General features: G+C 42.1%; 1 protein-coding gene and 1 pseudogene across 5 annotated transcripts in view; one reads left to right on the forward strand and one right to left on the reverse strand.

Moving 5' to 3' along the window:
• The window catches only part of Ubn1 (ubinuclein 1), a 33,048-nt gene that overhangs the window by 9,348 nt on the left and 8,261 nt on the right, over positions 1-15,439 (reverse strand). For 3 of the 5 annotated variants that reach the window (XM_006984670.4, XM_006984668.4, XM_042283583.2), the window contains 12 exons: positions 13,731-13,817; positions 13,118-13,213; positions 12,668-12,802; positions 12,081-12,184; positions 10,793-11,231; positions 5,263-5,333; positions 3,554-3,683; positions 3,313-3,431; positions 2,613-2,741; positions 2,284-2,430; positions 1,379-1,429; positions 1,240-1,282 (listed from right to left, as the gene is read on the reverse strand). In XM_006984670.4, the coding sequence (XP_006984732.2) occupies positions 1,240-1,282; positions 1,379-1,429; positions 2,284-2,430; positions 2,613-2,741; positions 3,313-3,431; positions 3,554-3,683; positions 5,263-5,333; positions 10,793-11,231; positions 12,081-12,184; positions 12,668-12,802; positions 13,118-13,213; positions 13,731-13,817 (1,551 nt within the window). The remainder of the gene's footprint in view (positions 1-1,239; positions 1,283-1,378; positions 1,430-2,283; positions 2,431-2,612; positions 2,742-3,312; positions 3,432-3,553; positions 3,684-5,262; positions 5,334-10,792; positions 11,232-12,080; positions 12,185-12,667; positions 12,803-13,117; positions 13,214-13,730; positions 13,818-15,439) is intronic. The other 2 variants (XM_076577938.1, XM_042283584.2) reach the window with 1 other exon arrangement.
• LOC121831860 (U6 spliceosomal RNA) lies at positions 15,118-15,218 on the forward strand (annotated as a pseudogene).

Genomic DNA, 15,439 nt, shown 5'->3' on the forward strand with positions numbered 1-15,439 from the left:
CACATGCCCACAGTAAAATTTTTCTTTTCGTTTCTGAAATAGTACAAGATTTGCTCAGATAGTGTGTTGGCAAGTTTTATATCAACTGTCTAGTACAAGCTAGAGTCATTTTGGAAGAGGTAATCTCCGTTGAGAAAATACCCACGTAAGACTGGCCTGTGGTCAGGCCTGTGGTGCATTTTCTTGATTGATGATTGATGTAGGAGGGCCCAGCTCATTGTGGGTATAGTACCACTCCTATGCTGGCAGTTCTGAGTGCTGTAATAAAGCAGGCTGAGTAAGCCATGAGGAGCAAATCAGTAAACAGCACTCCTCTATGGCCTCTGTATCAGTTCTTGTCTCCAGGTTCCCACCCTGCTTGAGTTCCTGCCCTAACTTCCCTGGATGATTGATGGACTACAAGTTGTAAGGCAAAATATAACCTTTCCTCCCCAAGTTGTTTTTAGTCATGGTATTTTATCACAACAATAGAATGCTAACTAAGACAGTCTCCTGGCATTCACACTATCTTGAACATTCCTGGCTGAAATTAGACTGATAAGAATTACTTTCAATTAACTTACTTTTCCTCAATACCTGACTCCCCAGCCATTCTCATGGGAACAGGAATGGGATCTATACCACTGCTCCTGCAACCCAATATTTATCACAGTATATTCTCATAGAGTCTAAGAACCTTCCAGATACACAGGAAGAAACAATTCAAACATCTCTTCTCGCAATCTCTTTAAGCAGGGCTAAGGAAACCCCAAGCCTCAACTGGTAAGTTTAGCAAGTACCACCGTTCCCCACTGAAAGGTTTCTTCAATGTCTAAGATGTTTTTCACATGTCTGTGCTCTACCCATTGCACTTCAGGGTGGTTCTCCCAGGCAGCTAACACAGCTACCACTTCTCATTCCTGCTACTGTTACAAACTAACTGGCCCACAGCAGGAGCATATATACTTCCTCCCCAAGAGGTCTACTACACCACTGAGCTTTCACATTGATAGTGACTCTGTACTACACTCCTTTGGAGCTGCTTCAAACCCTATTGAGTCCCAGAGGAACTGGGCTGGCTGAGTACTGCTGTGAAAAACTGAGGCTAGAGAGGGTTAAGTGTCTCAGACATCAGCCTTGTTCAAGAGTGCCATCTGAATAACTTCTCAGTGAAGCTTACCAAGGTGCCATGATAACTCAACAGATTTCCTGAGCATGGCTTCAGAAGAACTGGCACATGGCCAGAGCAAACTGACTCACCTTCACCTTGATTTTTGAGGGAGCTATTACTTTCTTCTTGGCCCTGTTCAAAGAAATGAACACAGATATGGTTCAAAGGAGATCCACAGGGGAGACTAAAATAGCAGTGTCCCAAGAAATAAAATTCTGAGGTACTTACAAGAGTGATGTCAGGTGCCCATGGCCTCGTCGGCTCTCCTTAAACAGAGTCCTGAAAGAAAAAGGGCCGAGGTACCATATCTGCCCCAGCATGCCACAATTCTGTTTCTAGAGGTTTCCTGGAGGTCTTGGTACTCAATGGCACTTAATCTAGCTGACTAGAGAGCCACAGTCCAGCTGAAGGGCCTATGGCCTCACCAACTCACCTAAAGCCAAACATCTAGGCTTTACCAAGAAAGCCAATGGCTGTGCTGCATGCCCTTACAGACACAAGTTCCCTAAGACAGCGGTGCTTTTCTTACTGGTGTTCTAAATCCACCCAAGGAGAAAATGTGAAGTAGCACACATCGCATGCCTTTTTAATTTTCCAGAGAAACTCAACAAAAATCATCTTTATATAACCTAACCTACAAGGAAAGAATAGTAATTCCCAAGGCTTTGTCATCTATCCAAAACCCTGATGAGTTACCATCTTTGTCTAACCTCCCGCGCCCTACACAAAGCAGACATGCTCCATTCATGGGTGGCAACACAGGTGAAGGAGCTTCTGGGACAGAAGCCCAACACTAGGCTCCTGCATGGAATCAGCACTGTTCCTTGTGAACGAACCTTCTGGAACCATGATGACTTCCATCTCTCAGCCTCTGGTACAGGCAGCCATTGCATCAAAACAACAACATCCATACTGTGAGGAAACCAGAATGCAGCCAATCCTCCAACTAAAGTGGGATAAGGACTGAACTCTACAAGTAAGATCTCTCTTCTAGAGTAAGAAGATTCCTTTATAGATCATAGTAGGTCCCTAGCTACTCAAGTGACATCAGAATTGAATCAATGAGACAGTGACTTCTCAGGGAAGGGATCACTGTCAGCCCAGACTACCCTGCCTTTCTACAAGGGCCTCACCTGGCTTGCATCCAGCCTTTGGGCCAGAGAGGCTTGACCTCAGCATCCAAAAAGGCTTTCACACAGTCCTCCCAGGCCTGGGCCTTGCTGTTCCTCTCCAGATCACGGCTCTCCAATTTGATCTTCACCACCTGGCACAGAAGCTCCCTGAGAAGCAGACAGAGATCAGAAACTTCCCACCACCCCAAATGCTGTTTCACAGTTGCCACTGTGTGCTTTCAGCAACCCATGAAAGTAATTAATCCTAACCTTCATTAGCAATATGGGGACAGGCTCAGACACTGGTCTCACAAACCCTCCAATGACGCAAGGTCCCAGTTTGTGCACACCTGATTTCATCATTCCACTGGAATTTCTTCCGGGGTCCCATTATCCTCCGGCCCCCCTTTTCTTCATCTTCTTCCTCATCAGAACAAATCCGTTCTCTCTGCTCCTTGTCTTTCTCTTCCTCCAGCATCCTACAGAGGGAACAGAAGGAACCCTCAGGTCCTCCTGCCCACCAGCTTCCCCATCCTCCCTTTTATGATATTCTCATTGATTTAAGATCAGAAAGTGCTGAAAAGACTAGAACTGTGTTAGAAATGTAAGTAAACATTGAGAAGTATAAAAAGAAGAGACGGGGCTGGGAGGCGGTGGCACTCGCCTTTAATCCCAGCACTTGGAAGGCAGAGCCAGGTGGATCTCTGTGAGTTCAAGGCCAGCCTGGTCTACAGAGGACAGGCTCCAAAACTACACAGAGAAACCCTGTCTCAAAACCCTGCTCCCCCTCCTCCCAAAAAAAGAAGAGACAGGGACCGGGAGAGATGGCTCAGTGGTTAAGAGTATGTACTGCTCTGAATTCAGTTCCCAGCTCCCCAGCTCACAACCATCTGTTAACTACAGCTCCAAGGTATCTGATTCTCTCTTCTGGATGATGCAAATATATGCACATTTTCACACACAGACTCACACATATACAAGTAATTTTAAGAGGGGGTAGAAGGAGTTATAGGGAGATAATGATGTCCAAGTGAGATGAGGCATACTTACTTAGCAACCTTTGCTTGTGTGTGTGCTTGGCATTCATCCTGGTACTTGGCTACCTGCTCAGGCATGGCTCTACCAATGGCGTCCTTGAGCTTCTGGAGTGGTTCCTTTAGGCGCCCACCCTGCAAAGAAAAAACATAGTACAGATTTGGCTCACACACCACTCTAACACTGAGGACCCATAATGGGCTATCAAAAGGAGACAGTGCAGCATATGTGACCCTCTGAAGACTCTGCCACCCACCTGTTCGTAGAGGTGAAGTTTCCGAGCACGCTTGACCAGAGCATCCTTGCTGCAGGGCAGGAATGAAGCCAGATAAGCAAACACCCCAGAACGGATTTGGCTAGTAAGCTCCCGGGTTTGCACCTCTATGCTAAAGAACACAACACAATCATTAATGGCCTGCAGCTTGCTGCAAGTTTCCTCTTCCTTAGGTTGCTGACTGGAGAAGAAAGCTAGGCACCAGAAGCAGTCTGAACCCTATCTTGATGATCACACAATATAACCAAGGAGCCGCAGCAACATAAGGAAAAACTTTCAAGCTAAGAAAAGGAGGTCAAGGCTCTTAGGTCAAGAACAAGACCAAGTCAAAGGTAATCAAGAGAACAAAGCCAAGAGCTAGGTGGTGGTGGTGTACACCTTTAATCCCAGCACTCAGGAGGCAGAGGCAGGTGGATCTCCATGAGTTTGAGGCCAGCATGGTCTACAGAGCAAGTTCAAGTACAGCCAGGGCTACATAGAAAAACCCTGTCTCAAAACAACAACAACAACAACAAAAAAAAAAAAAAAAAAAAAAAAAAAAAAAAAAAAGGCTTTAAAAGGGAAAATAATAAATTGCTTGGTACTGTCAGAAAAATTTTTCCAACAATATTTTAAAGATTTTTTTTTAATGCAGGATATTTTGCCTGTAAGTATATGTGTTTATCACATGCATGCTTGGTACCCATGGAAGCCAGAAGAGAGCATTGGATCCCCTAAACCTAGAATTAAGGACAGTTGTGAGGCACCATGTGGGTGCTAAGAACCAAACCCAGGTCCTCCACAAGAGCAATGGCACATTCTCTTATTCACTAAACCATCTCTCCAGCCCTCTCCAGCATGTTTTGATTTTTCAATTACTAGTTCTACCCATAATCATGAGATCAGGGAAATCCTGAGCTCTCTAGTTTCTCTAGATGGACAAACAGGAAAAGCCTGAGCTTTCTGTATGTGGCACATTCAAGTAGGTTCTTTGTCGACACAGAACACTCACTCACCTGACTCTCAGGTGCTCTTTGAGGCCCTGTGCTTCCTGAGCTCAAAGGTCCATCCACATCCTACTCAGTGGAGGCCATTTATGGGAACACTCTCAAGTCTTGACAACTGTTCTTATACAGACTGGACATAGAGATTGGTTTAGATTTGTTGTTGTCCTTTTTAATCCAGTTCACACAGCAGAGTACCTCAGATGTTTGGGGCTCTGAGCAAAGCATAATGGGATGAAATGTACTGGGAGCACAGGTAAAAATAAGGATGAATGCTGAGAGACACCCCAATGCAGAGTAAACCTGAGGTTATCAGGCTGTCACTCATTCTTCTGGATTCTCTCTTTTCATTTCATACTTGCCAAGAAATCCTCTTCTAACAGGCCATGACAATATATATATTACAATTTTTTAAAAAAATTATTATTTGTTGTGTATACAGTGTTCTGCCTGCATGTATGCCTGCAGGCCAGAAGAGGGCACCAGATCTCATTACAGATGGTTGTGAGCCACCATGTGGTTGCTGGGAACTCAGGACCTCTGGAAGAGCAGCCAGTGCTCTTAACCACTGAACCATCTCTCCAGCCCCCTACAATGTTTTAATAATGTCTGTGGCTGAAGATTAGTATGGCCCATCATTTGTGGAGACAGGGATCTAGTGTCCCTGTTTCATTCTAAATAAGAAAACAGAGACAAACAGATACTCACTCTAGCAGGATGCCATTAATATCTTGAGTGAAGAACTTCTGTTTGCTCTCTCCCTCAGCAGCTCTGGCAGCCTGAATCACAGAAGACAGTAAGAAGTATTAGTGCCCTTTCCCCATGCATCCCTTACACTCATAGCAGGCACAGAATCACTGCTCCCAAAGAGCACCTGCCAAAAAAAACACTCCCCCCGCTATGTTCTTGACTATACCCCAGCCCCAGATTAAGGCCATCCCAAAGCTGTTGCAGCACCTGTGGGCAAGTTTCTTGGGACCTACAATACTAATCATGGAACAGAAAGCAGTAATCTGGTCAGAGGCCAACTCAACCAGCAATCCAGCTTCTGTGTCCAGACTCTTACCTGTAAAATGGGATTTCTATACAGTCAGTGGTAGAAAAGCAACTAAGATCTTCAGCAAACCTACAAGATTTAAAGCAGTAGTTCTCAATCTTCCTAATTCTGTGACCCTTTAATACAGTTCCTCATGTTGTGGTGACCCCCAATCATAAAATTATTTCATTGCTACTTCATAATTTTAATTTTGCTACTGTTATGATTTGTAAATATAAGTTTCTGTGCTTTCCAATGGTCTTAGGTGACCCCCAAGGGGTCGAAACCCACAAGTTGAAAACCAATGATTTAAAGGCTTTTATGTATCAAAAAATTATGCAAAGTAATAAAAATACTCGGTACTCCATCCATACCTAGTACCCAGAGAGAAGCCTCCTGTGTAATTTCAGTACTTAAGGGCATCCTTTGAAAATCTGTAATATACTTACAATATCTCACACCCAGACTCCTGAAAATACATGATACTGAAGATGACACCTTGGGAACAAGCCTAGAGATCACTGAAGTGACCAGAACAAAGACTAACTCTGGTGATTCTCACTCTTGGCTGTACATGAAGATATCTAGGCAGCTTTCCCTACCCCAGACGAATAACTACAATCTTGGGAGTTGGGTCTGAGGAATGCATGTTCTTGAGAAGTGACCCAAACACCAGCTCTCTCAAAATAACACATGGTGATTTTAATGAGCAAAGAAGGTTGAAATCACTGACCTAAACAAAAGAAATGCTGACCCGAGAGATTAAAGCAAAACACAGTTTCTGAAATCCTACTTCATATAAACTGTGGACAACAAGGTGACTCTGTGGAACAGATACACAAATCTCAATTCCTCTGCCTTTCTCTAACTGTAGTCTCTGGGGCCCTCTGGCCCCTCTAACCACTCCATTAGGTCCTTTACAGGGTTCAAAAGTTGAGAATGACCTTTAACTCCTGATCCTCAGGCCTCTACCTCCCAAGTGCTAAGATCTACACCAAGCTAGAATTTCTTCCAAAAATGTCATTCTCTCTTGTGGGTGCTAGGATTATAGGCATAAGCTACTATGCATGGCTAAGGACATGCTATTTCTTATACTTTCAAAGCATTCAGAATTCCACCTTGGTGCTTTTCTAGGGCACTGGGTTTCTATTAATTTGATACTTGGATTTGTTTGTTTGCATGTTTGGGTTGGGTTTGTTCCCTTTGCACTTTACATTATGGGGGATAAAATACAGGGCTTCATGCATGCTATTCAAGCCCTGTACCACTGAGCTACAGCCTCAGTTAATATTGGAAGAAAATAAAATTGAATCCTATGTGCATGTGTGAGTTTGTGTGTTCTCATTAGTGTGGCTGCTTGTGTTTGTACTAGTGCAAATATAGGCTAGTAGACCACCTTAACTGTTGTTCTTAGGAGCCATGGTTACTCTGCAGGGACTCTAGAGAATCAAAACTTGTGTCCTCATGCTTGTGTGGCAAGCACTTCACTATCTTACGAACCAAGTTATTTTTTTTAATTTGTTTATTTAGACCAAGTTATTCTTTTGCTTAAACTTATACTACTGGTTCTAAGATCCAGAAGTATCCTTAATCAATTCAATCTAATTCCTTAAACAGATATTCAAATGTCATATTGTTCACCAGACCCATCAACAGTTTTAAGTTTACAAATAAATTTTCCTTTTCTGAATTAGGATTTTATTAATTCAAGGATGAATTTGAACTCTTTGTTTATGTGCACTGTGTGTGTGTGTGGTGTTAATATTCTGTAGTATGTGTGCACATCTGTGTGCACACAGAGACACCAGAGGAGCATGTCAAGTGTCCTTCTCAATCACTCTTGTTATAGAATATTATTTTAAGGTATAATACTTTTGTTTATGTTGCATTTGTTTAACTCTGTGAAGCTGTGTTACTGTGCCTATCTAAAACACTTGATGGTCTAATAAAGAGGTAGAAAGCCAACAGCAAGGCAGGAGAAAGGATAGGCAGAGCTGGCAGGCAGAGAGACTATATAGAAGGAGAAATCTGGGAAGGAGAAGAAAAGAGCCAGAGAAAGAGGAGGACACCAAGAGCCAGCGCCCAGGTACACAACCAGCAACGGAGTAAGATTTACAGAAATAAGAGAACAGGAAAAGCCCAGAGGCAAAAGGTAGATGGGATAAGTTAAGGGAAGCTGGTAAGAAACAAGCCAAGCTAAGGCCAGGCTTTTATAATTAAGAATAAGCTTTTGTGTGTGATTTATTTGGGAGCGGGGTGGCAGGCCCCTCAAAAGAGCCAAAAAACAAACAAACAAACAAAAACCCACAAAAACAAACAAACAAACAAAAAACCAACAACACACTCTCTGCTTTATTCCTGTGAGGTAAGGTCTCTCTCTGAACCTGGAATTCAATCTTTTGGGGTAGGCTTTTAGCTAGCAAGCCCCACTGATCCTTCTGTTCCAGCCCACCCCAAGAGCACTAAGGTTACAGGAACATACCAGACCATACTTAGCTTGTTATGTAAGTACCAAGATCCAAAACTCAGGTCCTCATGGTTATGCAACTAGCACTCTTAACCACTGAGCTCCTAGCCTTGAACTCGATTCTTCCTTCTCTACTCTGAGAACGGCAATTATAAGGGCATGTAAAACCACACCAGGCTACAAATTTATTTTTAGATATTAAGCCATTTCTCCAGTACTTTAAAAGCTTTCTGCCTATATAACCTTTTAAAAAGTTTCTTTCTGAAGCCTTTTCAACTGCATAGGCTATATTTTAGAGGGTTTGTTTTACAGTAAATTACTTAGGTGCTACATTTTAAATCCAAAGAACAACTGAAGTTGGGCTTGGTGCAACACACCCATAATCCCAGTTGCTCTGGAGGCTGAAGCAGGACTGCAAATTTGAGATAAGGCTGAGTAACTCAGTGAGACAACCATGATCTACAGAAGTCCTTGATAGGGAGGTCCAGCCAGCATTTGGCTAGGCTAATGTGCTGGCTGAATGTAGTCACAAGTGTGAGCTCAAGATCAGAAAAGAGCCATTTAGCCAGCCTAGTCAGGAATCGTGGCTATGCACAAGTTTTAGCATTCCTTTTCAAATTTTAAGCAATAGAAATTGACATGCATCTCATCTGAAGTTAAGATCTAAAATCTATCTAATCTTATTTTTAAAAAGAGAGGAAAATGGAACTAGGGAAGTGAAAAATAAATCGAGAAAGACTAACTTCTACTAACAATTATGCACACCAAGTTTAATTTTGGGTTGAGACAGGGTCTCATGCAGCTCAGGGTAATCTTGAACTTCTTTTGTTGCCAAGGATGACCTTGAACAACACATTCTCCTGCTACCACCTCCAAACTATTGGGATTATAGGTGAGTGCCGCCATGCCCAGCTGTCTAATTTAATTTTTAAAATGTCAGGTTCATTTCAAGAGCTAGCATAGAACTCTTTATTAAGGATACAAATATCTACATGTGGCTTTGGAATTCCATGTAATGTTCTGTGTCCAAATACATTCTTCTATGGAAAGACTACCTTTCCCAGAAAATTGTCAAAAATGATCAGGCAGGCATCCAGACACCCATGCACACATATGATGGGCTCCAAGTGCAGCAATATCTGTAATGCCCAGGAGCCATTATTCAGGACAGACAACTTGCCAAATAGCAGGTCTACCCAGAGAGGCTTTTGTGAACCTGTTTCAGGCTGTAGCACTTCATTCTCATGAAACCTTTTCCCCAAAAAATTAAATTAATAGGTTACTACTCTAATCACAATCTACCATGGGAGTGAGGGCATACCCAAGAATTTTATTTTTACTTTTTTGTAAAATAAACAATGGTCTACTATCACTTAGTCCTATTTAATTTAGTTAACAAGACTTTGAAAGACTACAAAACTATGTGCTTACAAATTAAAGTATTGAAAAGAACACAATTTTTTAAACATGAATTCTGAGCAACAGACAGTATACTCAAACATGCCAGATTCAACCGCTCTCCCTTCAATAGCATATTAAGCTATACTATGTGTCCCTGATATGGCACAATTCATTAAAGCATTCCATTCAAGAAGAATGCTTATATCCAGTATTACACATGGGCTTTAACAAGAAGGAACCATATATGTAAATAAGGTGTTTTGTTTGCTTTGTATATTGTTTAAATATCTTCTCTAAGTAAGAAGAACATTTCTAGATGAAGATGATGTTTTACACTGTCCTAAAACATGAAATATTATTCACAATCTGAAAATGTTATAAGAATCACTAGTTCAAAATGTACAGCTGTTGAGCACAAATGCTCCTGGAGCTATAGTTCAAATCATAGTGCCTGGAGGGAAATGTTTTAACCAAAGGCAATGGTATCAAAACTAATGTTGCATAGTTAGATTACAGCTAAATTACTGAACTGACCGTTCTTAGCACTTAGGATCAACTCCAAACACTGGAGGCAAACAGCAATCGAGTTATCCCATGCTAAAGACTGCTTGCTGTTGTTTGGGACAGGAACAGTGCTCATAATGTGGAGCTCCAACATGTCACCATGCAGGTACAACTCAACACTCTTGATGATACCCAACACAAGGGAGCAAGTAAAACCCAGCACCAGCTAAGCATGTGCTGTGTTTACAAACAAGTGAATTTTCAAAATCTTTGCAAGAATTCAAAGATGACACTCTACCTCAGCTGCCTGCTGCTAACATCAGGGCTGGTCAACCACAAAAGCAAAGGTGAGTTGTGGGAAAGAAACTAACAGGCAGAAAACAGAACAACAAAAAAAAAAAAACACAAAATCTGCCCAAAGTAAAATTTCCAGAAGTGAAGGAATTAAGAAATTAAGAGGTGAAAAAATGAAGCCTGTTGGGCAAAGCTTACACTGTTTCCTCCTTGGGATGAAATAAAAACTTGGGAACTGGCCAGGCGGTGGTGGCGCACACCTTTAATCCCAGCACTCAGGAGACAGAGTCAGGCTGATCTCTGTGAGTTTGAACCCAGCCTGGTCTACAGAGCAAGATCCAGGACAGGCTCCAAAGTCACACAGAGAGACAGACCCTGTCTCTGGGGAAAAAAAAAAAAAAAGAACTTGGGAACTTTACACTTCACTTCCCAACTCACTAAGGGTTTTTTGGGCATCAAGCCTCACAGGGTGCAGAGCTAATGCCAACCAACCCAAAGAGCTTCCAGCAAAGACCAACCATACTGTGTCCCCATACCTGAGCCAGCTCCTTAACGCGCTTCTCCAGGGGGGTTGGCAGGCCTTCAGGGAAGGAAGAAGGCTGCCTGAATTCCTGATCCAATCCCACTCCAAGGGAATCACTTCCATCATCCATATCTTGGAAAGGGCTTCCTTCTGGAGACTCACTGAGCAGCTGCTCCAAGTCCAAATCAGTCAGGGAGTCCATGGCAGTGGCAGCTTGGAGCAAGTCATTGTCAGACGTGGAGCCAAAGAGTGAGAGCAAGGGGTCAGAAGTGCCCTCCAATTCCCTCAGGCCCTGAGCTTCGATTGACGACACGGCTACAGGCTTATGCTCCTCCTCTCTCTTTTTCTGAGCCTCTTTCTCCTTCTGAAATTTCTTTAGCATCTCTCTAACACTTAATGACCCAGAGTACTTCTTCTTCTTTTTCTCCTTACTGGCATTGAGGGCTGTGAAGCTGCAAGCAAGAGGGAAACTAATTATTCAGGTTGCAGGACTCTCCATGAGAAATTCAGTAGCCTTGATCCCTGCTTCCTCCATTCTCTTGGCATACAGAACTCATTCTTGCTGGACCAAGGCTTGAGTGTGAATACATATTAGCAACACAGTGCCATATAATGCTAAATATCCAGTGGGTTTTTTTTTTTATATATTTTTTTTAAAGATTTCTTTATTATGTATACAATGTTCTATCTGCATGTACGCCTGCAGACCAGAAGAGGACACAGATCTCATTACAGGTGGTTGTGAGCCACCATGTGTTTGCTGGGAATTGAACTCAGAACCTTTGGAAGAGCAGCCAGTGCTCTTAACCACTGAGCCATCTCTCCAGCCCCCAGTGGGTTTTAAGAATCATAGCCAGGCTGAAATAAAAGTTAGCAAAAAATGGGAGGGGCAAGAAAAGTATTTCAAGAAAGAAAGCATGAGAAACAGAGAAAGAGCAGCAGCAACTTGAAGGCAGCTGGGCTGACTAAGGAGGAATCACGACCACAGATGTAAGAAAACAGCAGACAGAAGAACTGGGGCAGAGAGGAGTTCTAAGAGAACAAGGGACATCAGCAATCATATAGTGACAGAAACACCTGCCGACATGGACACAGGAACACAGGCTATCTGACACACAGAAACGAGAGTGGCTGACTATACCCACAACAGCCCTGTCAGAGGAGAGGGAAAGGAGAGTCAGGCCCTAGAGCCTCTTTTGAAGCTGGGGAAGAGGGAGAGGGCAAGTCAGCTCCCAGGTGTCATGCACTCATGTGCCCTCACGGGACAGACGTTATCCTAGCAAAAAGCTGCTGCCTCTCACCCGGCTTTGGAAAACTTGGACTTTTTCGATTTCTTCTCCTTGTCATAACTGTCATCTTTTTTCTTCTTCTTTATCTTTTCACCACCTTCTTTTAACTTCCGCTTCTGAGAATTAAAGACACAAACACTCAAATGGAGAATATGGTGGCTGTTCTGAAGATAGAGTTGGAATGGGCTGTAGGTGGGCCCTCTCATTTTAAATAATGAGCAGTGGTAGGCAGACCCTAAAATATGCTCAATCTAAGGCTGACCAGTTTTCAGTGGGTGACAGCCCTAGAACTAAAGTCCTCTCCAAGTACACAGCAGACAAGCCACTAAGAATGGGGTACAGTTCATTAGTCCATACCCTCATGGCTCTTCCCACTCTGAGATATATCTGGAAAAATGACGCTGCTGAGCCTGCTGGAGCATCTTGATGAAATGACTGAGGCCTCACCAGTATCCCCATGTTCCCACCATGTTGAGACAACTCTTACCTTTCTACCAGTCTCCTGAGCCATCCTAAGAGACTGCATATTCTAGAGTCACCTACTAATCTCAGTCACATCAAAAAGTATTTCTGAAATCCAAAAGGAAGAATATCCTAACCTTCGGAGACTTTTTCTTCTTTTCCTTAATGAAGTCATCCTCAGATTCTGAAGCTTGTCTAAACTGCAAGGTTCCCGAGTTAATGTAAAATCCTCCATACTTTGTGGTCAAAGAAGCAGGAACAAGTTCATCATACTAAAGGGGAGAAACATACCATCAGCTCCCATTTCTAGTTCTATAGTTCAAGGTACAAAGCACATCTTAAGAGATGCAACTAGGATTTTCTGTCACTCTTCAGATACCATGCTAAAACATTTTCTCCTCAATCACTAATGTGCAAGCTACTAGGTGTTTTTGAAAGAAGAGATTGTGATTTTCAATGAAATCCAAAGTCTGGGTACAGGAAGTCCCTTCCTCTCAAGTTCAGGGTTTTTGTGCTAAGAGGACACACTAAGATGTCACAACCCTGCCCCACTGTCAGTATCATATATTCATTCATTAACTACTCACCGCCTCAGAGTTATCGATGAAAGAATCCGATTCATCATAGCCATACCCCATATCAATCAAATCCTGTATTCGGTCTTTCCTACGTTTCTTTCCACCCTAAAATTTAAAAGCAAGGGGTCACACGCTTTTTGATAAGTATAATGAATTAAATGTTGCCTTGAGTCTCATCAGCTAGTGATTAAAGGTTAAAAAGCACTGAAATACATACTCCCCTCACACCCTGTCTCTTTCCTTTCTGTCTGTCTGTCTGTCTCTCTTACACACATACCCCAACACACCCAACCCCCTTGTCTAAAGACCTTTGAAAATAGGGCAGATTTATATCTGCATAAATGGCCTAAGACAGAAGAATGAAATAAATGGATTCTTTTGCTCTGTAACAAAACACATCCTCTAAGGCCTTATTTATCCATTTAACTCACACATTTTCCCTGCCACCTGAGAGTTCTGAACCTTAATGCATTTGTTTAATAGCTGTATTCTATTTCCTCTGAGTGCTACATCAATTTCCAGATCATTTCTGACTATATGATAATCCACTAAATGAACATGAAAATGCCTGGAGACTGTTCTCACTAATGAGGTTATTGTCTTGCCCAGCAAGAAATCTTACATATTTTTCTTCAAATTTCCGTGCAAGGGCCTCCACCTTATGCCTTTCTTTTTCTTCATCGTTGAATGGATCCAAGACATCTTTTTTCTGCAAAGAGATCATTTCACAAAAAATAAATAATACACACACAAAAAGCCATAGTCCTGGTTAAAGAACCTTCAATGACTACCTAACACTTATAAACTGTGTAATAAAAACTATTATTCAGAAAGAAAGAGCAAGATGGAATACATGCTGCAATCACACGATGTTATATTGTTTAAAAAAACAGAATTTCAGCAGGTCTATCAGTTCATTGTAATCCTAGCTACTAGAAAGGCTGAGTCAGCACAAGGATCACAATTTCAAAGCCAGCCTGACTACAGGGTGAGGTCAAGGTCAACCTAGACAAGGCATGGATAGCTTGCCTTAAACTAAAAGAAGAGAGGACTGAGGGCCTAGTTTAATGTTATTGCCCTTGTATAATCAAAGCCTTAGGCTCAACCCAAGAACCATATGTTAGAGAGAGAGAGAGAGAGAGAGAGAGAGAGAGAGAGAGAGAGAGAGAGAGAGAATATGAATATGTAATTTCAAGAAAACTTGATCTACAATGGCCTAACAATGGGGCTTCAAACTGAGCAAAGGGCCTTTACTAGAGATGTTCCATGTCTACAGAACTGTGTTCAATAAAGTTGATTCTTTTTGTAACAATTTATTTTAGGTACTTGAAAACATTTTAAGGGTTCTATAGGCTTCATGAAGTTTCTAAAGTAGTCAAGGTTCAAAAAAGTTAAAAATGATGCCTGGGGAGACAACTCAGGGATTAAGAGCACTGACTTCTCTTTAAATGACTTGGATTCAACTCCTAGCATCCACATGGCGGTTGGTAGTCTTGTCTAACTCCAGTCTCAGGGGATCTGAGACCATCTTTCTGGCCTGTGATAGCATGGACACACATGCAAGCAAAACACCCACATACATTAAATAAATAGATAAAAGTTTTAGGATTTTTTTGTTATTGTCATTGTTTTTTTTTTTTTTTTTTTTTTAAAACAGAGTTTCTCTGTGTAGCCCTGGAATTCAATCTATAGACCAGGTTGGCTTTGAACTCTGAGATCTGCCTCCCTCTGCCTCCTAAGTGCTGGCTCTAAAGGTGAGTGCCACTAACCCCACAACCACCACCACCCTACCACCTCCACCCCAGCAAAAGATTTTTTTTTTTAAAGTTAAAAATATGCTGGGTGGGGGTGGCACATGCCTTTAATCCCAGCACTTGGGAAGCAGAGGCAGGTGGATCTCTGTGAGTTCAAAGCCAGCCTGGTCTACAGAGTGAGTTCCAGGAAAGGCGCAAAACTACACAGAGAAACCCTGTCTCGAAAAAAACAAAAAACAAAGTGAAAAACAATGCGTTCTTTAGCAGCACATATATTAAAATTAGAATGATACAGCGAAGATTAGCATGGCCCCTGATGCAATGACACACAAATTCATGAAGCATTCCATATTAAGAAACAAAAAAAGGTTAAAAACTCACTGAATGTAATACAAGTCCTTAATAGCCATTCTGTCTTTAGAAAAGTGATATAAGGGGTTTGAGAACTCAGTCCCACTGGTAGAATGCTTGCCTAGTAAGCACAAAGCATTGAAGAAAAGGAAAAAGGGACCAAAACCATAAAAACAATCAAACACAAACTTAAGGGAACTCAAAAAGTGGTCTGAATAGTACTTCT

Source organism: Peromyscus maniculatus, chromosome 8, assembly GCF_049852395.1.
Source record: "Peromyscus maniculatus bairdii isolate BWxNUB_F1_BW_parent chromosome 8, HU_Pman_BW_mat_3.1, whole genome shotgun sequence".
Lineage (NCBI taxonomy): Eukaryota > Metazoa > Chordata > Mammalia > Rodentia > Cricetidae > Peromyscus > Peromyscus maniculatus.